The following is a 24125-nucleotide window of genomic DNA, read 5'->3' on the forward strand; positions in this document are numbered from 1 at the left end:
AACACTCATGCCTTTTATCCCCGTATCAACTAAAAGCGCAGAGGCGCAACTGGTGCACCCACATTTTCCGTCCCATGATGCGATAAGGCACTTATGAGCCTATCGCCATATTAGGCACAAATTCCAGACTTCGAGCTGATACCAAATAAAAAACTCTATATCATCTAAAATATGCAATTATAAAAATATATTGCCTCTGTATTCGCTTTATCGCATAATCCGCTCCGTTGGTCCTTTGGTAACATACTTAGGCAATAGGCTGTGAAATCGGAATGGTTTCCAGATCGAACACGTTTGTTATGTTTTTGAGTCAGGAAAACATACTTGAGAAATTCAATAATACAATCTGTACAATATTTGAGATGATCTTATTCTTTTTCGCTCTTACTCTCTTTATAGGATGGAAATAAGACCGGTGCACAAGTTACATCTTAATTCATTACCTACATGTACGACATTTCTGACTGTAACTTGATATAGTTAAGTTTAAAGCCTATTTATTCCAGCGGCGTCTAGGCTTCGATTTTTAATGTCGGGAAATTCATTGTGTAATGTTTTTTATACGATTTACCTAGGTTTGAATCGTCCCCGAAGAGAATGATGTTAAACAATATGCCGATCCTAAAGAAAAAGCTAAATCGTTAATGCCACACACGAGATATCTATATTGTCCCGATCCCATATTTCAGTTCCCATATTTTAGTCCCATATTTTCCATAATGTATGTAAATAGTAGACATCAAATGAATAGCAGTAAAATACACAAGTAACATAATTATACATATATCTTACTTATAGTTACGACACAAATGCATTTAAAGTATTCTCACGTATATCACTAATCTGACTTGATTTAATATACAACTTTTATCAGATAATCCAACAAATAGAATATCAAGCAAGCTAAGATATAAAAGGTTACGAATCTACTTAAGAAGCCTTTCACTATACTGAGAGATGAGACTTATTGTGCATTCGGAGTGAAATGGGTGATATGTGTACTTAAGTCTGATCTATAAAATGTAAAGACTATTTTCGAGTACATTCTTTTTTTATATTAAATTAGGTGCTAATGAGATATATAAAAATAAGATAACGTCAGCGAGTAAACAGATAAACAGAGTTGATTAAGCATTTGTATAAAACAAACGAACATATACGTACTTTTCAAACACATTCCCCGACACTGAAAAGCCGCAAACTATTTCGTGGAAACACTAGCGTAATAGCGTCGACAGAAATGAGTGAACATCTTGCACCCGACGGCTTAGCTTACTCCTCTTAAAAGCCCACTTAAAGATCTCTTCAGATACGGATTTTTGCCAAGGGCTCTCGAAGTTTTCACGGAATCCACTGCCAATAAGTTATTTTCGGATGGAACTGAGTGTTGCTAATCGAATGTATTTCATGGTTCAGAAATGCGGCATAACATAAAGTATTTATTTGCAATATGAAATATTCTCAAATCACAATTCAGTTAACTATTTTTAATTATAGCGTAAATTTGCATAACAACTGTATCAACGTAGAAAGATCATTACATTCCGAACATGGCGGGGTTGCGGTGCGATTGTCGAAATAAGTGCTCTCGGTCCCCCCTATCTTGGGTTCAGTTCAGTGTTTCGGGCGCCGGTATACGTATTAAGGCACGAGAAATATGCCAGAATTTGAACAGCCGGCGTTCGCATACGGCGCGAGTGTAACATTGCTGCGACTCGTTGTGGCATGTTATTGCAAACCCACATACGTGGTGCTGCCGACTGCCGACTACCTATCTGACATTTCATGCCGATGAACCGACTACGTGCGCATACTTATCGGCATCTGCATAAAATACAAAACCTCATTGTGTTGCCCGGAGCAATTTCACTAATTTAATATTGTATAGATTTCCAGTTAGTATGTTGTTGCTTCGTAATTTAATTCGACATAGTTCGTAGAACATTCCTATTCAGGGTATGTATATTATTGCAACTGGTTGCCCATATTTTGCTGTTGCTATTCCTGTCACATGTGTTCGATTCCGATTCCATCGTACTGTCATAGTATCGAACATTTCGCATAAATCATTTAAGTGTAACTAAATATTTAGACCACATTATGACAAAGGTGACCGGCAGATTAAAATTAAATATTTATAGAAAATATCATTTAGTCATATTTGTAATGTGATGTTTAAATAGACACTACTCTCGTCACTGAGACTTCGCCAATCTTTCTGAATGAACATATCACAGAATCCTTCATTGAATTGTATTACTCCAAAAAGTATTTTTTTTACCACACCAAGTTAAGGATTAAATTGGACCGATATAAATTGTTGAATTGCCTGAACCTAGGAGGTCAACTAAAAGTCACAGCCCAGATCTTTACAATGCACGTGGAACTAATTGGTCGTACTGTGTCTCCTAAGATAGAAATATGTTTTTTTTTTATTAAGTAATAATTGTAATGGCTTAACAATACTAAAGTTAGTTTTACAATATCGTAGTGTGTTGGCGAAATGTTTTGTTAATCGCTATATAAAGCAACACCACAAATTCAATTTCTACGGAAAGAATCACAATTTGTAACACTCTGGGCCATTTTCCTACAAAGCACAACGCGTTAGTGCATATAATTATCTAAACCAGTCCTTAACACACCCCATTATGATTTCAGCCCCATGATAGTGCAAAGAGACTTAACATTTTTTGTCAGATTAGCGGTAAAAAAGTAGAAGCTAAGGCTGAGTTGTCTGAAATAATAATTATAGACATTATAACTTTTTTACTTTTAAAGTATGGCTAGGTTTATGACAATCTATTATAACTAGATCACCTAAGAGGTAAATAATATGTTGGTCAGTTGACCGAGGAATAATCCTGAACGTAAATACTACATTTATTATATTACTTCGTCCATAAAAACCATTTATGTTCTAGTCCTTACTGAACAAACAACATCAACCTTCCCCTTAACATAAAAACATTTATTGATATTTAATGGAATCAATACACAAACAAACGCACTACGCGTTTGCCATTTCATCCTAATATTTTGCATCAGTCAATAATTCTAAAAAAATACGGCTGAAAAGGCAAATCTCTTTAACCGATGCGGGAAACTAATGGCACAGGCGAGGCTTTCGGGAAAATCCGCTTCTTGTTGTCAATACAGGGCAACTGTGATGGCTCCCCCTGTTAAGCCTTTATTTCAGAAGTAAGAGAACACTATCTCGGCTTTTATTGCGCCCGCAACGCAGACAGCTTCACAATAAATGAAGTGAAAAAGTAAATAGACATCGATGGATATGTGTAGGTATTCTATTTTTGGGTCAAATCTTCCTATTATGGTATGGCATTAGAAGATGATCTAGATCTGTAATTTAAAGATAGCTGTGTTCACCATGACTTCCTTAAAGTTATGAGGTCAATAGTTTACATTTAAAATTTAATTAAAAAATACACACATTACATACACTTACGAAAATTTACATTACGGTTCTTAATTTAAGCTTAATTGTTACCAGTATTATCTAGTTTATATATTTTTTTTAATTAGGTGTTTATTTCCTAATTATTTAAAATTACTCGATTTCTTTTTAATTATTATATTTAAAGCAATATTTGGACGCACATTTTGGAATGAGCTGTAGATGGTGCTCAAGGAAAACTACCATTGGTAATGTGACCAGGGCGGGGTAGCATGTCGCAAATTCAACCGCTGTGTCGTAAAATTTATAAATATTTTTTTATTTTGATTAATTTCCTTGCTTAATCGATGACTGATTGAGTTTATCTTGATTTTTCGTTCATGGTATTTTCTGTTAAAATAGTAATCGAATTGAGCTTTGAAAGGCGTCTCGTGGTATAACTGGAGAAATTATGTAAAATTAATAACTACCCATAAAATATGCACGGAACTAGTTCTAGAAACTGAAACTAAACAAGACTGGGCACGTTTTAGATTAGAACTTTTATATTTTTACTCTAAATTTAAATTAATTTGATCATATTTTGAAGGACAAGCTGCCCTCCTAAATCCGGGCCTGAGCGGTGCATGCGGGCGCGGTAGTTAGACGGCGCCGGCGTCACCTTGCGGCTTATCGGTCGTCCGGTTACGGCTGTCGACGCTCGAGCTCGATCTATGACTAGCCAGCTCTCACTAGCTCACTCGTTACGCAGATTAGTTACGTCGGAATGCTAAATGACTGGTCTTATAGTTGATCTCTCATCTAATATTCTGTAGTGCTCGATATGTATTGTTGTATGGTGGACCGATTTATTTTGTTAGCATAATATAAGGTTACTTTTATTTTGGAGAATAAGTAAGTTTTTAAGATTTATTGTTTAATAAAACACTTGTTCGAGAAGTGTCATGTGAGCAATCACATATTTATGAATTATTTAACGGAGACATGACAAATAAAAGGTAAATTTAAAATGGTAGAACTATTGTTAAGTTTCATGTATAGGTATAATGACAAATCCAACCGTAGTTATGACGGAGTATCCACGTGAAGTCACTTATTTGATATATATTATGTTCGTTTTCTTAAAGGGCGTTAAAGCATCAATAAACGTACCCTAAATTATAATAAATAATAATTATTGTTATCAAGTTACCCAGTTGCCACTCTCTTATTATAATTTCGATTCTATTTAAATGTTGTCTAACAATTTGCATTTTAGCACATAAACTAAACATTACCAAAAAACCTTACATCTACACCTCTAAAATACAAACATAGCCTAAAATAAAATGAAGAGATAATGCATAGTAAATAAAAATGAAACAAAAACAATCAATTTAGATGTAATGTCAAGATAGTGAGAAGCGAAATGCGATGCGGATGTAGTTGCCAGAAACGGAGCCAGCGACACGCGTGCTGCCATAAATGAATTATAACGCAAAAACACAATCCTTTCTCACCTTATATTTCAAAGCGGCCTAAAAATTACTAGTCTAATAAGACAAAATAACATAACAGAAAATAATTCCGATGGGTACAATGTTTACCCTAAAATTATGGTATGAGATATTGTAATAATTTTTGATTGACTGCAAAAAAGGAAGATTCTAATTCGAGGAGTTTTTTTTTTAATGTTTGATTTATATAACTGAACGAGACAAACATGAAGCGCTCTTATTTGTGCCTATCCACCACGGGTGCCCATACATCACAGCAATTGGTAACGTAATCTAGAAGTTTGCTTTCCCTTTAGGCATTGAAATAAAACTAAAACCGCGATAAAATCCGGAAATATAGCTTTATTTCAATGTGTAGAACTTTGGTTTGCAGAATACCAGTACGTAGCACCCATTGTAACACCACATTAGCTCGACATTTCGAGACATTAGATGCTTACCTATTGTCAAGTTTCATAATACTCAGTAATTACATTAACAGCTGCAGTACAATACTGCCTGACAGTTGACACCGGTGCTTGGTGCATAGAATACAAAAGAGTATTGCGGTGATAGATACATTAATTAACAATTCATGGCCCTGTAGAATAAAAATATTAATGTAGTATAGTTTTAATATTTTGAGGGTGGCCTGAATTAAGAAACATTTTTTAAATAAACTATAAAACTAATATTTGTTTACGTAATGCGGTATATGGTTATAGAAAACTTCTGTTTTAATAATAAATATTATAATTTAAAACTATTGCAACTGTAAGAGGAAGGTGAAAGCTCGACGTTAGAGTTGTAAATTATATCCTTCTCCATTTATATGGACACTTTATTACACGGCCGCGTTCTAAATCAAATGATAAAATGCTTCTTATTTTATGTTTCCTTTCGCCGCTACATGTATAGTTATAGCGTGCTCTTTTCTTCTTGTGGTGAAACGTTTTCGTAGTGATATTTATCAAAGTTGATAATATTTCTCGTGATAAATAAGCCATAAAATAGTCTTTTATAAACATTTAAAATACATGCCTTATACGAGCCAAGATTCTTGACAGAACACGCGAGGCGCACGCTCCGCCCGGCCGGTACAGTGACATTTTGAATAACATCTGTGAATTCGGGTTCCTCCACAACTGAAACAACGGAAGAAACATTATTTACATTTGTTTAGTATTATTTAACGGTTTTTTTACTATTTCAAGACGATGCTGAATTGTCTTAGAATTTAAAGGGTGTAGTAATTTTTTACTGACGCTGAAGTATCCTCAGTCGAGTTGAGGATGCTTTCAACTCGTCATGCTTGTCAATTGACTTTGTCCAGGGGTATAGTACGATCGTTACGTTATCACAATCGGTTTAGTCAGATCGCAGTTGGTAACCTTGGGGACACAGTGAAAATGCAGTACACGCCGCATGTGTAAACCGTATACGCCAGAAACGACGTCTTGCTTAATTTGTCCACAATTAGACAGCAAGGATTGAAGGATATAGAATTCTTATACGATACAATTAAGTTAATGATTAATTTAGTAGAATTAAGACCATAACACCGTAAATATTCATAATATATTGTGTTTTTCTAAGATTTTTCACCAAAAGTAAATCTGTAACTATAACCTAATCAAAAGTAAGTTATACCTACCGCGAACTGATCATACGCATTGAAAACGATTCAATATATCATATTAAACATTTATATACGTATGCGGAGTACAGACAAGACATAAATTGCTACAAATTGAATCGATTTTTCCCGGTGGCGTTATCAAGAAGGTGGTAAGACTTTGCAGTTATGAGAACATTTTTGTGTCAGAAAATACGATTTGTAATTTTCAAATTATCAAAGCAGAACGCTTTTAAACAAATTGAGTGGGCGATAAGGAATAATGTCGTCGTTTATCAAGCTCCAAGATAGATGGCCGTTGCTCTGCTCTACCCATTTTAAATGCGTTTGTCTTCAACTTGCGAAATTGGCACTCTTTGTTTTTTTAGTTTCAACTTTCACCTATATGAACGTTTACCGTTTTCTAAATTATTCCATCAGATACAATAGTTGGTTACTTGATCGTGATAAGGTCAATTCAGATATTTAGTACAACGTAGCTAGATGTCCAATCAGAAATAATATTAAACGCAGCATTAAAATTAAATATCCAAAATGTCCATTCAAATTGTTAGACTGGTGTTCGGTTTACTTAAGAGAGTAATCAATCAATATCTTATACCTATCAACAATAAAATTCCAAACCACTGTTTTTCTAGTAACATAACTAAATACAGCATCCATTCATTCACACAAAATGTTTAGCTTGAAAGTATTAGATATAATCAATGGAGGCTATTATAAATCGAGCATTCGCCCTTCGCCCACAATTCAATGGAATTTATATTTATGTCTGTTTGTGAACATGGCTGCGGGAGATACCCGAGTGAAGATGAAAGCTTCGTATGTTGCGTGTTTGCTCACCTGATCGTATTAGTTCTAAACACGACGCTCCATTTTCTACCCCGTTGCTCCTGACTCAACTGATGTAAATCGGGCATTACCATCTACAACGCCCTATTAGCTGTGTATGCGTTTCCCGACCAACACGTAAGTCTATTTTATTTAGCTCTTGCGCTATAATTAATTGTTTTTATTAGTTATTGTATTAATAAAATTATGTTCAGAAGAAAATATTAGAATTCCATTATACTGACGAAGTAAGGACCTCCGTACTTTCATAATTCTAAACAGAAAAAGTATTCAATAGTTGCTATTTACATATAATATCACCTATCGCTTGCTTAACATTAATTATCTCGGTGATAAAAAAAGCGGCCACATTACCAGTCTAGAGACTTGAATAAGACTTTACACAACTGTCGTAAATTGACACTAAACCAAGGCGGTTGGAACGCACCTAAAATTACTATAAACTTGACTTCACAGGAAATGTTATAAAAGCAATATGAAACCGTTATGTGTACTAATTAGTTTCCGATACCGCATAATTCTTATTTCTGCACTTTTGTGGAATGAAGATGAGAAATTAAAAATGTTAGTGAAGTCGCAAGCTTTGAACGTGTTATTTCGTATTGGAGAAAAGTAATATAAATTAATTTTGTTCCTCATTATAGCCAGTATACTGCCAGGCGTTCATATTCTTAATTTCGATGGAACTAGTCTCATGGATAATGATAATATTTTTTTTTCGAAAAGCTTCCGGAACACAAACAGCGCCAGGAGTGCAGGAAAACTATATACGAACTTAATTTAATACGTCTGGAAAGGAACTTACTATTTATTGTTTTATTTAGGTATTACAATTAAAAAGAAATATTAAATTCTTTCTCCAATTGATGGCTTTCCAAGATGTTTTACTCACCTACAAAAGATTTTTATGCTAAAAACAGTTTACTACGGGGATAATACGATAGAAATTATAGCATTAAAAAAAAAAAAAAAACACATCACGCATTTATCCCCGAAACGATATGCAGAGGCGCAACCAGGGCACCCACTTTTCGCCAAGTGTGTTCTGTCCCGTGATGTGATAAGAGGCGAGCTTATCGCCATATCCGGCACAAATCCCAGGCTCCGGGCTGATACTGAGTATAAAAACCCAAATATCACTTTGCCTGACCCGGAAATCGAACCTAGGTCCCGGAACGCTGCCGTACCGCGCATGAAGTACTATACCACCGAGGCAATCGTTTATATAATTCTGTTGGGCATCAATTGATATTTATTAATAAATATATGTATCAGTGCATACTCAAATTATGTAATTTAATATTTTCTAATTAAAACAGTCTAGTTGATTAATTGTATGAATGTTTTCATATTAATTAAAAAAAATTAAGCAATATCAATTTGAAGCATAGCAAATTTAAATATGATTATACCAAAAACAAACTAACTAAATGTACTCAGACATAAAACCAATAAGTATCTTAAATTAATAAGTCTGTCTTCAGACGAAAACCTTGTATTTGTTTCTGATAGTAGGTACTTTAAATTAACAAGGGTTACGTTGGCAATAATCTTACATACCACGCGAGGCAGTGCGGTTAGCGCAAGGGTATTTGAGGGTTAATTAAGAAACCGCAGACAACGTGGAGGGGGGAACGGTAATCCCTTTGTCACCGATAGCAAGACACTTGTCTTGCCATGGTTACGCGCACATACTTCTGTTATGACTATGTATACACGAATAACGTTAGCTGTCAATAATACCCATAGTAAGACTTAAAATGTTACCATAATGTTAATTAAGTACACGCCGAAATCTTAACCAAATTAGCATTTTCGTCAAATAAAAGTCAATAATATAATTACGTCCGGGATTGGGACTACTAAATATTCCAAACTAATAATGAATCGGACCGCTCCGTCAGACGTTCCTAACTCGAGAATAATCTCATATTAAAGCTGGCCCTTATGCAAATCAGAAGCGGTCACTCGGAAGTCATCAGACGCGGACGGGACGACTGGGGTGAGTAATACCGGAACAATTTGTAATATCGGTGTGAGTAGAACGTATTGGAAAACAAGCACTTTATAAAATTACATACAAATGTAATAGTCTTTATTATAAGATTTAAAAAATATACAATCTCTTATATTATAAATGCAAAAGTTGGTGAAAATGTTTGGATGTTTGTTATAAGTACCTAAACGCGAAAACAACTGAATGAATGTGGATAAAATTTGGTATATAGCTACACTATGTCTTAGATTAAAACATAGGTACTAGGTAAATGTAGGTATATGTAGATAGGTAATTTTTATCCCGGTAAATTGTTCCCATGGGAAATAATGGAATTTTTAAACACATTTTTAAATAGATGGCGTTGTTGTCGATCAAGTGGCGCTATTAATAGTGTTGTACCGACTTTTCACGCGGGTAAAGCAGCGAGCAACACCTAGTTAAATTTAATAAGAAACAAAATTAAATTTACTTTTCTATGACTATAACAATGTCTTACTTTTGATTTAGCGATGTGACTTTAGTATCTTTATAAAACCTTAACAATTTGCGTAGGGAGGCAAATACAGGTTTGTCATATTTTAAATGAAATTCTACTAACAGACGAACGTGTATTACTGAGTATGTTATTTAACAATCTCACAACACCTCTTTCTTGGCGAATAGCCATCTTGTATGTACAATACAAGAAATATTTGTCAACATCCGTATACATCACCTACGCGTCTCGGCTAAAAGCTCATGCCTACAAACTGCCAAAAAGAAAACACCAACGGTTATTTGTTTTAGAACTCCACGTATAACGGTTCAGTGGAGAGGCAGCCGGCGCGCGACTGAGAGGCGGCTCCCCGTACAATTGACAGGGTCCGTGCCGCAAAATTGATTGCGGCTACACTGACACCTCGTTATAATACCACTGACACGATGATGACAAATAACGTATCACTCTGCTATCCTAATGTTTTGAGTCCTATAAAAATTTAACACGGTTTTAATGGCATTGTGAAATAATTTATTGTGAAACTTCGATGTCGTCAAATTCACTATCACAAAATATATTTTAAGCAAATGCAAATATCAAAAACATATTAAAACAATTCAATAATCTCAGATTGATAGGATAAAACAATATTTATTCGTCAAAGTGCGATACAAAAAGTTTCCCCGAGTGGCTGATTTACTACAACGAAACCGCGGCCCTCTGGCCAAATATTTAAGTTTATACGTCCCATGTCACAGATGTTGCTCGTAATATTCTCATATGCGATCAAATTCTTTTAAGAGATCCGCAGATAAAGAACATGGCGTCGGGTGTTTGGGCGGTTTCGGACTTTCACTTATTTGTATGCTTTACCCTTCGCTAGGACGAGGACGTGACTATTCGAGATACATAAACCTTGAGTGAATACAGAAAATAGAAATAAACTAACACATATTATCTTTTAGAGGGTCTTGTTTGTATCGCAGTTTGTTTGCAATTGTGCGTAACAAGGTATTTATTTTTGAAGGCTGATTATAATTGCATGTTAATTTATTAGTATTTCTAATATCGGTTAAAACATTAAAGTTTATAGAAAGAACTAGTTTATAGAACATTTGCTTTTCTAACCAAATCTTCCAGACCTTTTTTAAGTAACAATAAACGTATCTAGGTAGTGTTAGGCAGTTAAAATTATAAAGTGAGGTACGGTACGCTGAACAATATAATCAAAATATACTTCACTTCTTAGCGGATTTTTTATATTTAGGCTGATCATTGAAACTTGATAGAATAATGTCTTTTTTTATATTTACGCGAATGTTAGACATTGAAATAAAACTATTATTAATACGATTTTTGTATTATAATTTTGTTCCGACGTTTCAAGACTTTGCAGTAATATAATTAATACATTATACAAAATTAGATATTGTAACGTTGACTTTTCGGACGACCGACACCTCAGTCCCCCCGTGACCATGAAGGCTGAAATTTTTTCGAAACGTCGCGTCGGGAGAAAATTAAAATATAAAAAACCGCGATTAAATCCGTAAAATTGTTTTAACAATCTAATACATATATAAAAATACACTAATATAGACTACTATTAATGAACAAATCGGTCGTATTTTACACTATGTCATGGAGAGATAGCTTAATATAGTTCTTTAATACATTTTTAAATATAGCTGAAAATTTTGGTTGTTTTATTTCTAGCGACAAGACATTCCAAAGCAGGATTGCCTGTACAGCGAAAAAATTATCATAAAATTTAAAGGTAGGGGTTTTAAAAAGAAGCATGTATGAGAAACGTAGATATCGAATGTATGAGGGAGAATTCACAAACGACAAAATTTTGGCACAAGTGGCAATAACATGAACTATTACTGCTAATGAAGAATATGGCCGTTAGTGGACATTTTTTTATTGTTTAGGTCAGCAAGCGTGCCAGTGTCACCTGATGTTAAATCATATTTATCGACTATAATCATCATCATCATCAGACATATAAAGTCCACTGCTAATCATAGCCTCCCCTAAATGTTCCCAGACGGATCTATCAAAAACGACATGCATCCAGAGCGTTCCTGCAAACTTTATCATACACACAATACCAGAAGAATCATAAATATGCTTCCTGCCATAGAGGAAACTAATAGGGATTAGGGAAAAAAAGGTGTATTTGAGCCTCCGGAAATCAAATCCATTTAACCGAAGGTTTCTTGACCAATAGTAAATTCAGATTTTGCTACGAATATACTCTTTCTTATATCGTTCATAAACTGATAAAAAAAATCCACTGTATAATCATATGAAAAAAAATTGGTCGCCTTTGAAATTGCTATAACGGAATCTAGTTTAATAAATAAATCTATTTAGGTCTTTGTTTATAGAGGACACCTATTACACACCTCATTAGACGATTCCGTTAGTTACGCTGAAGGCTCCGCGCAAACTTCATCAACTTGTTGCTAAGGAAGACTACTACTATGATAGTAACAGTTGCTGAATATGCTGCAGCGAATGTCATTTTCGCAGTAGAGTTGTGTTTCTTGCCAACGTTGACAGATTACGTACAGAATATACCAGCTAGACTGAAATCCTACTTCCAATTGTTTGTTGGAAATAAACACGTGGCTAATATACGGAACATATGTATTCGCAGCTATTAGGCAGCACTCGACTAAGAGCTGCATGGCCTCTATTTTATCCCTTTGCATAAGTCAAAAAATCTTCCTCTAGCGACTAACGACCGTCATCACGTAGTTAGAAATAAAAAACCGTTTTTTTAATCAAGTTATTTATAGTTTTCACATATACCGGGAAATATATTTTAAACATTTTTTAAAATTGTATATTAACATTTGTTCTCATTGAAACTGTATACTCAGTATGTATGATTTATGGCCAAGGTATAAATATCTGGATAATTTGTTTGTTGAATTAGTTAATTTTATTTTAGTGACGAAAACAGTAAAACTTATGCAAAAATTAAAATTATACAATATTATATTTTTATCTATTTATGGGTATTACGTAACCTCTCCCACAAATTTTATAACCCCTTGAAAAATAACTTTGCCATCAGAATTAGTACCGTCGTAACAGCACTAATCGTACCACAACAAAAGTGAGCCACACACATTCAACCAAACACAATCTCGAATAACATTTTCCTGTGTCAAAATACATTAAAGCAAAATATCGTAAAGTCATCGCGGTCGGCGGTCATGTCTCGGTCAGTTAGCGGAAGTGTGGAACCAGATGTTGACAGAGCGCGGCCAGCACCGCGCTCCCCCCACCCTGCCATCTACACCCCGCTCCCCGCGCACTCTCCTCTTATCGCTCGGTCAGCTGTCAACCACGCTTACAAGAGACTCCCTGAATACGCCTCGAACCCTGTCAGTGGCCAATATCTCGTTGCCAGTTGACGTTCTGAATGTATAGTTTTTCTTTATATTTTTATTATATTATAAATGTTTAAAAATTCCTCAATAATCATATCTACACATTAATATCAATAAACATGTACATTAATTAAAGTGCATTCACTGATGTCATTTCCAAAAGAAACTATCTGAATAAATTTTGCAATCAAGCGTCTACTGGGTAGAGGTAAATGAAAATCACTCAACAGTAAGATCCACATATTGACTTGTTGTTTCTAGTGATCTGCGAGTTACATTCAGAAGGCAGCGAAGTTTCTGAGACTATATACAATTTTACAGCTACCTCCCACTATATAGCTTCGATGTAGTTGTTTAAGATGTCCTTAACTAGAACTTGTTTTCTGAAACCTGTCATTGTTAACGGTTTTTTCAGCTTAAAGAGTATAAGTCAATTATTTTAGATACAAGTGAACAGCAGCCGTGTTCGTGTTCTGTGCACAGACATGTATCTAGATGTCTACTGTTCTCCTAAATACCTGCACATTTTCTTTTCCTGCTAAAACATTGGAGAGGTTACCTCAATGAAAATTGTATTGAAATGCACACATAATCCGATTATGAAATATATTTGGCAGTCGCAAAAGTACACGATGAATTCAAAATTAACTGCGCTAGGTATTTCATAGCATTTTAATGTGGTTTCTAGTTGAACTTTACGTTCCTCTTTCGCTACTAAAATATTTAGTAGCTCATTACTTTGTAGGTAAATTTATCTTTTAAGATAGTTTATACTAACTTTATTATTACTCGTTAGCTCAATATATTTTTTGTTGCAACTTGGATGGTATTGCATGTAAATAATTAAATCCACAAAAAGCTCTTAATAGTTATAGTAGTGGAAACAATTTTTGTGACAGATTATACCCACGTATGACAATAAGAAAAGGAAACAGAAATCTATATAACATAATTAATGTTTCATGGGTGTGTAACATTCACACGGTCCCATTTAATTTTATATTTAGCCTTTTGTCCATAAACTTTCACTATAAATACGTCTTCTATTTACTTTAATTATTAAATAAAGAACTATAAAAAAAACATTCCTAGCAGAAAAAAACACCCTGATTAAAAGGAATAAATGTTTGCATAATAATGTTTCTTAAGGCTAATCACTAATTGAACAAGCGTTTTGAGGCTCACGGGCGTAAGTCGAGAGATCTAATTAAAGCACCTACCGCGGTGCGCCACCGAACCGACGGAACCCACCGAACCCCAGTCGGAGCCTATTATCACGCCTCCTACTCCTATTAGCATTGTCTCTTCGAGGGCGATACTTATCTTTATTTAAATTCACTTCTTGGTAATTGGGTTGACGAGTCGACAACGTGATTTGCATTGATGAAAATTTGCCTGTGTACCCAATGCCCCATCCGTCCTGTCGACGCTTGATTTGTTTTATTACATTTGTAACTGATACGTTTTTATCGTTGCCATTTGTTTGCACGAGATAATGCTAAAGAAACATGTATTTATACTCGGTGCAGTCGTTTTAATGACTGAAACACGTGTGTAACATTTGTTGAATTTAAAATTCCAAAGACACAATAATCTTTATCAATACGGGTCTTATTTCAGTAGATCGTGTGATTATATAAATTAGGGAGGCATAGACGCCATTTATAGCATTTTTGCAGGGAGCTCCATACGAGCGCAGTCAAAGAGGATGCGCTTGGTTATTTCTCATTACGGCACACGCGATAAAATCACATAGAGTCGTTGCCTCATTAAAATCTTCTGGTGTGCGCATCTGTAAGCCTTTTGTGAAGGTTGGAGCGCGCCGCACTCGACGCCTTTCGCGTGTCATTTCGGGCACAATGCGCCGCGGCGAGGGACCTACCGCCTGGCAATTTTTGCTCTGACATGCCAGCATATGCTTTTTATCAGTTCATCGAGAATATTTTATGCGGATTTTCCGTTATTATATTCTCCTCGCGTTATATCGTTCGTCGTGTACTTGAATAGCAATCCCTTATAAAGCGAAATACTGAATAGCAAAACGACTTTGCGGCAAAGATTGCGTCCATAATTGTAAGAAAAGAAAGTTTTTACAATTAACTATGAATAAATCACTAATACGTACGTGAGTTTGCCTTTAATGATCTTTGTTTTAAAACTTTAAGGTGCAAGAATTAAAGTACGAGCAATGCCGAAAAATTACGATAACTACGAGGAAACCTGGACGGTGAAACATCAAGTACAATAATACTTATAGCTTTAATAAAATATCTCGTTATGCCTAATATTAATTTTCAAACTCTTCCATATTTAAAATGGGGCTTACCATAAACCTAAAAGTTTTCTGAAAATCCTTACAAGAGATTTCCCAGCAATCTTTCTGGCGAGCAAAGAGTCAGTATTCATATTATTTGTTTGTGGAGTGTTGTTTGTTTCAAGCATTGTTATGTTCCAGTTTGATTTTGATAATGTCTTGATATCAGAGCGCAGTGCTTTAGTACTGTGTCAGTATATGTGTAACGTCTACAAAATTTTACGATATATTAAAATTTTATTAGTATGTTGGAAAGGTTCAATTGAAACTGAACCTTTTATTTTTAAATGATTTTGTTTGGTTTAGTAAATTAAACGTTTAGTTCTTGGAAATACATTACATTATGTAGGTTTTTTTAACCGTGTATAATCCAAACGTATTAAGGGTTTAACAAATGAAGTTAATTAAATTCAATTGACGTGAAGCAGGCGGCTGATAGCAAAAATTAAGCAAAATCCTCCCTATACATACTTGAAACGTGTGATGTGGCGATGGATCATTTGAGTGGGATAAAGCCAGGTAAAAGAAGAACTAATAACTTTTAATTATAGAAAATACTTTTTACACGCCCTTTTGAAAAAAAAATCCTAGAAACAAACTCCGCAAAACTCACATTTATCTCAAAAAAGAAACGTGTAATTAGGCTGAGTTTTGGGCACAATGCGGCAGTACAATATTTAACCTGTCTCACTTTGCATATTCACAAGGTGGTCGGGCGAGTTAGCGAGTGGCTTCGCTCACCTACCGACTTGGAATGGTAATGCCGCCCATTAAACGCGCACTGAGCGCTCAGCGGTGAGCGGCGAGCGGCGAGGGGTACACCCTCCGCTTTACTACCGATTACCTATTACTTCATTTCACGACTGTAAAATTAGCTTAATTTTACGCCGTTTTTTCTGCGATTTCTCATGTTTAATAGAAATGTATATTAATTAAAATGCGTATGTAAAAACATGATCTGTTTACTTAAAGTACCTACATTAGAGATGTTCTTTTTAATTTTAACTCGAAAACAAAGTTGTTAGATATCTAAAATGTATCTATGAACTCAAAAATGTTTTATATAATAAATCGTTCCGTTGCACATTTTTATGAAACACGGCGTGTATCAATAGCCCAATAGATGCAGGTCACGAGTGTTGTCCGGGTCGCCATTTGTTGCAAATCACACACACGTAACTAAGCCACTTTCCAGACATACTAATGTTGTATCGTAGCGCTTTATCTCAGTTCATGTATATAAATTATCCCCCTCATATTATGAATGCAAAAGTAGTTTTGTCTTTTTGCTACCTTTTCATATCTAAGATAAGCTATCTACAAAAGCAAGTTTGTTTATATTTGATAGAGATGACTATAAATGGTCCAAGATGCGGTGAGTTTTCATACCAGAAATACACAGTTCTATAAAAATGAACTAGAAAATTTGACGACAAAACCTATGCAATTCTACGTTAGCTTGGTATATGATATGATTAATAGATGACACAATATTATAGCTAACAAGACATATGGAAAATTTGTCAATCCGTTTGTTCCATCCGTCATGTCGGCCAAATCGGCCTTTCATGAACGGCTCTCTATATTGTGATACAGCTTGAGCTTTGAACTTTTTTTATATATTTGCGTAGCCTATGTGTTTGCGCCGATTTTTCTCATTTTTGATCTACAAAAATCATATCTATAAAAATAAACATAATTTATGAATAGGGAAGTTGACGCCTTCTAGAAAAAATAACACGTAGCCAAAGTAAAAGCAAAGGTTACAATGAAATGTATTTAAACGATTTCATCTATTTTTGTACAAAAAAGCACCTTAGACACATATTGCTTTATAAGGACATGAGTAGTTTTATGTACCTATACAAAACTAAAAAAAGTACACAATAGGCCTTAAACAGGACTTAAGAACTTAGATCTATGTTCGGTGAGTGCAGTTACGTATTCTGTCGTCGGCAACGGATCGTTATCTGTTTCCAGTAAAGGAAACTGACTTTTCAACGAAAGAACCACCCCGGTGGTTTCACCGTCCCCCTTACAAGACTTGGCTTCCTCTTTTTGCGTTATTTCATTTTTCTTTGGTAGCGTGCACCTGCTAGTTACCCGCCTTGGGCTCTCATTGCTTCTACAATGTTAGCTGGCCGCTTATTCGCTACATAAAGAAGATACAAAATATATCTCGCGTTGCACTGGCTAATTTAAAGATGAAATATTAACATTTAAGCGTTCGTATTTTACTTATTTGACACAAACTACGCTCAAATACGAAACACAAGGCCTGCTATGAAGTTTAATGTTGGATGTCAGTACAAAGAATGGCGCTCACAGAACCGTTGGAACACAGTTTCCTTGATACATTTGTATTCCTTACAGACAAGTAATCAATATCCGTTGAACGCTGAGAGCGCAGACAGGGTTGTCCTGTGTGGAACAATTTTTCTACGTACCTATATTACGAGCCCATGCTGTTAACCGTCCAATAAAATAGTGGACAGCTTGCGGACGTGTACTGTAAATATTCCGTCTGACTAAAGTAAACACGTTAGTCTAATATGTTATTTTATCTTTCTATGCAAACCCTTCAAGATATTTAGTCTCGGAAAACGTTTTATGAGTTTTTAAGTATAGTCATTTATATAGTAAAATAAAGTTACAACTCAGATTATTTTAGTGACTTACATAGGGGTTAGGCCTATATTGTACAGAATATTTATTTAACTACAATAGCAATATCTGAAATAAATTGTTTAGCACAGAACAGTGAATTGCAGGTATAATACAATTAAAAGCAAGATTTGTAGTCTGCAAAACTCGTTGATCGGATATTTTTAGCTTCTTCTACAAACTCCGTTTGAATGCTACGTTTTTTGCATACTAAAAATCTGTATTTTATTTTAGATCGACACCCGTAACGCCATTCATTCGCGTCGATGAAAAAATATACTGTCAACAGTAGGACAATATGATATCCTTGTACTGCGAAAAAATAAAGCTGGTGCGGCGTCACGCGTGTGAAATAAAATAACAACGACAACATGGTGCGGATGGGGCTTGATACATATTTGAATACATTACTGAACACGTACATAATACCGACAACATGCCATACTTATTCATAACGTCTGCTGACTCCGAACTCTCTCAATGAATACAAAGCCATCTACATCAGTGCATTTAAAACCTATTAACATTCCCGCAGACGTTTTTCCTTCGGTTACGTTTAATATACGTTCAACATTCAGAGAATTGTAGATTTATCGGAGCCCACTCTGAACCGGTAATAATTTTATAGTTCTCAACAGCATGTCGCGGTCGGCAATGTAATGCGGCGAATGAATAGTCTCTATCGGCTACTGGTTGAGGCTTTTGATTACTTTTTAAGCACTCCAAGTACCTGACATCAAGATACTTTTAGTTACATAGTGAACTTAGTAGACAATAGCTTTTATTATGCTTATAAAGAAAGTCATTTTTTACTAAGTTTAATATTTCAAACAAAAATTTTCGATTAAATATAATAGCATAAATAATTCGAGGTGCATTTACGATAAATTATAATTAAATTATAATATAATGATCTGCATAAGAATATGCTAAAGATTGTTCAGGTGCAGTTTGATTGAAAGCGGGATTTATAAATACTAATTGCAAGCTAGTTTTCCAAGTATACTATGATTTTTTGCGGCTCCTGTGATTTTTATCATGCACGTATTGATTACTTAAAAAAAAATAGAATCAAAAAACATACACATACCATAGCGCCGCATAAATACACTGGTAGTTTTTTTATGGAAGATAGTTCGAGAGTGCAAGAACCTGTATTGTAGTTGTAAACGAAATGTTTGCGAGTGTGGCAGGCACCGGGCCGGGAAGGCGTTCACAGTTCACACTGATTTCCTGTAAACACATCCATTGTGTCGCAGACGGGTTGGCAGTTCTCACACCCCGGTGGCGGAAAACGTTACGAATAATTATTTGCCCGCATTTTGTTACGCGTGCATAGCTGTTAAAATGTATACTTGATCGAGGATACTAATGCAGTTGAAATGTTTGTCATTAAAATGTTCCTAACATATGTCGACATTATATAGAGTAGTACGTAATATTATTTCTATTCGCTTCAAACGAGCAATTGGGTCACCGTATGTTAAGTCATCTCCAGCGCTAACAAACAGCTACAAAAGCATTATGGCTACTCTGCCGGACTAATAAAAATGATCATGAAAGGAAGAATGATGTTTAAGCCTTCTAAAATGTTTCTCGACACGAAATTTAAGAACAAAATATCACTTCATGTTCTTTTTTTTGGAAACAATAGTAAAATCCGCACGAGTCAGCACCTTCATGTTATGACAGTAAGTTATAGCGTGACTCTCCTTTTTATAATATAAACTAGCTTTTGTTTGCGGCTTTGCCCGCGTGAAGCAGTTTTCCGAGATGAAAGAGTCGCTATATATTTTCCTGGGATAGAAAGTAGCCTATAACTTTATTTTATAATACATATAGATTGAGAAAAATAACATCTGTCTAATTTTACCACTTTGAATCGGTATACTATATAATAGTATAATTTACCTTGTTATATTATTAATAAAATTCAATGTTAAATTATACATACAAATCCTTTTAATACAGTCTTGCTAAAGAGAAATGATAATATTAGCCCAATATTGTAACTTTTGTCCACCACCACGACGTTTTATTCTAAATTACGTGTTAGGTACCTCATCCTACATTTATTATATACATGAAAGTTTATGAAAAGGTCTGAATTTTTATTAAAAATAAACTCATTATCTAACGGCTGAATGGATATATATGATTTGGCACATTGATAGAGCAGGATTTGGATTAATATATTTATATTGAGACTAACTAACTTCAAACTTGGTACTAGTAATACTGGTAGCTAATACGTGGATAATATAAAAATAAACTGAAATTTATTACGAATATATATTTCTGCATACATCGAATAATATTTTAATAGAATTAAAAACTTAACTAATGTAGTTTCGAAATCGACTAGAATAGACTCTTCTAATGATTGAAGGGCCCTCGAATGCACGGGAGTATCAATGAGACGAAACATAAAGTCTATAGAGATTAGAGAGTGACTGTCACCTTACAGGAGTCCTTGACGGGCTCGAGTACCACTTGAGACGAGTCGCTCGTTCCCACGACATTTGTTCGCAAACATGGCCCTTACAAAATATGCACAGTGCACACAGTGCTCCACAAAATTAAGTGTTACATACATTGGTATATGTCACTGTTTATTTCAATACCCACGTAGTTCTCAGCAGCAAGGCATGCAATTAAGTGTGAATTGATTAGTATAATTTAATTAACAGAAAAAAAACTTTCATTGTCAAAAATATTAGGGGCTAATTTATAAAACCTATTCAATATAGTTTACAGAAAACAAAACTTTAACAAAAGTATTAATAGCAAATAATGTTGAAATTTAACGTGAGGCGAATAATTATAAATGTTGAGGCGCATAGCCGGGTGATTGATGTAGTGGAAGCGGGTGTCTTCACCGCGACCCTCGATCCATCGCCGCTGCGACAACTTGGAGACATTAAGAATATTTAAATTGTAAATTACTGTACTCTGCACTGAATACCTATTTCCCCAAAGTTTGTTCTTTTATACAACTGCTGCCAACGCGGACATGGTTAACATATATTTTAATACAAACAAGAGTATTACTATCAATGTAAATGGCATATTAATATTACATTCATTCAAAAAGTAACTCATTACATCCCAGTTTCCGCTATGATATTCTGTAAATCGGATTTCGAATTCAAGACTAATAACGGCATTGTGTCCCGAGGACTAGTATAAAAATGAAAAAGAGAAATGGAGCAAAAAGACAACGAGTCCGTAACAATAAGATTCATAGATGCCTGTTACATGGATATAACAAACTAAAGAACCGGCCTGATTGAATCATCCGCTGTTCTTTGTCATAAATCCGACAACGGCCAGTCGTCTAACAATGCGTTCTGAAATCGTTCCATTTCTCATTTTGTTACTCCCCTTTAATCTCGCATCCGTAGAAAAGTGGATCGACGTTGCAAATGGGCATTGCAATGCAGATAAGACACGTCTCTGATTAATATTACGTGGCCGACGCGGCACTACTATGGGACATGGGCTTTTACTAAAGAACACATTAATATTATATGTTGTATGTCTTCTTTTGATCCTACCTTTGTCACAAAGAAAATAAATAATACGGAAATACTTTTCCCGTTTATTTTTTACTTTATGTAGCCGTCTCCGCTCCACAGAATATGTTTAACATCCATGCCATTTCTTATTACAATATAATTACGCTACATCGGCATTATAATGTTTAACTAAACTACGTAAACAACCATATTATTGTTGCGCAAACCATTCCGACATAACATCTATTTTCTAAAAACACACACTCCTTAAACAGACAGTTAAACATTTACCAATCTCATAAAAATCCGAGCAAGTGTTTTCACGACATAATGAGAGCAGATGGGCGGCTGCCGGCCAAAACAGTATTCCCTTTGTGGCCACTCCACTCCCACCGCTGTCAACTTCACCGAGAAAAACAGGGGCTTTTATTTTCTCCGACTAATTTGAGGTAACTTTCCGGCTGGCGGCCGACCAGCCGGAATTCAGGGGTTAAACCTTACATCAGCAATAACATTTAATAAAGGGAACATTAGTTGCTGTACGGGAAACATGTCTTGATAATATATTGCGAAACGATTCAAAACATATTTAAAGGAGGTATAACTAACGGAAAAAACATTTTTAAAAAGGTTTTGGATCCTTCAATGTAATTGTAGGCATAACAAAATAAAAATAATACTTTGATGATAATATGTCATAACTTTTTATCACATGTATAGCATCGCATTGAATTGTATTTTCCTGTACACTTCTTTCACGAATGACATATTTATATTACTAATTATTAAATCCTTTAAGTACTTTAAACCAAAAAGCAATCATCTAATGAACAACATACACCCAATTATTGTATACAAAACCATATTCGTAGCACGTTCGTAGATAAATAAAGTAAAAGAAAAAGGGAAGTCACATAATTATATAATTCGTGTTACCAGAAAGCAGAAAATCCGAGGCAAGATTACAACCGTTAACCAACTGATCCCGAGACGGAAGAAAACAGAATGTCTCGCGACTTGGATAATGTTAAATTTATTGCAGTGCTAAAATGTTTACGGATATCACGCGGAAACGAAACGCGCGCCGACGACGGCGAGCTCTACTCACCCTTGTAAACACGTTTTATTGGCTTTATAATATGTTTTACGCGTGACGTTTTACAAACGATCCCCTAGGAGCGACGAATTATTTTTACAACACGTACTTACACACCCACTCCGCATGAAAGCATTGGAAAATTCACTGCACGAATGATTCTGTAATTATACCGCAAACAAACAATTTTAGAATTCCAACGCTTTGGTTGAAAACATGTTATGTCCATGTGGTTATAACGTTAAGTAATTTTGTTAGATTAATGATAAGTTTTTAATGAATCGGGCTCACTGTAGACATGGGTGCTAATTTGTAAAATGTAGAGTGAAATGCGTGTTGTATAAAGTGTGAAGCGCGGCACAGTGGAACAATTGCACACCCTAATACCAGTCAACCGCTTGATGAAGGTCCAGCCTGCGCCCGGCCCGCTTGCGTCACGTTACACACAAACCAGATACATACATCCAAAAGATATAACAGATTCCGTTTTTAATGTATAATTATTGGATTATTTATAATTTTGATGGAGTTTTATGTACAAATGTTCCTATCATAGTTAATAAATGTTGTTGTTAAAACGAATTATAAGTAAGCAAATACTAACATAATGTCTTGATACATAGTTTTTCATGGATATCAACGAAATGTATAACCCCTGCTAATATTTTATAAAATAGACGAGGTAAATAAAGTACTAACCCTCCATTAATGAAATGAATAAATTCTAAAACTTCCTAAGAGAAACTAAATTTGTTTGAATCCAGAATCCAATTATGCCAGGTAACATATTATAATCATTGTGATGAAATTTTTATAAAAAATGATTATCGTTAATTACTATAACATCTGTTTTAATACAAAGTTATTAACTTTTATATAACATCAAATAATATACTCGAAACCAAATAATAAGCTTAATATTTATATATAAGCTCTAAGGTTATGTATTAACGAATATTTTTCCTCGTCTCACAACCTCATACATACGCAACACCAATACCAAGTGGGATATCAATTTTTTTCTGTCACTTCAAGGAAACGTAAACATATTAGAAGGTAAAGAGCTGTTTATATAAATGCAAAACAGATCGGCAGCTTGTCAGATCGGCTCAGTGCAGATTCCACTGATCGAATATGGATTTAGAGTCGTCCCCATTCCGTGCGCTCAACAACGCACCCTCGCGCCGTGTTGACGCAGTTGGACAAGCGAAAATAATCTCTAGTTATACGACTGATAATAATACCGAATAGTTCGAATTCATACGCATATT

At 34.9% G+C, this 24125-nt stretch overlaps 1 protein-coding gene across 1 annotated transcript in view; it reads right to left on the reverse strand.

Moving 5' to 3' along the window:
• LOC115448373 (lachesin) overlaps positions 1-24125 on the reverse strand; it is an 87464-nt gene that overhangs the window by 9665 nt on the left and 53674 nt on the right. Inside the window, exon 2 of the mRNA XM_030175784.2 lies at positions 5932-6035. Within this exon, the coding sequence (XP_030031644.1) occupies positions 5932-6035 (104 nt within the window). The remainder of the gene's footprint in view (positions 1-5931; positions 6036-24125) is intronic.

Source organism: Manduca sexta, chromosome 25 (genome assembly GCF_014839805.1).
Source record: "Manduca sexta isolate Smith_Timp_Sample1 chromosome 25, JHU_Msex_v1.0, whole genome shotgun sequence".
Taxonomy (NCBI): Eukaryota; Metazoa; Arthropoda; class Insecta; order Lepidoptera; family Sphingidae; genus Manduca; species Manduca sexta.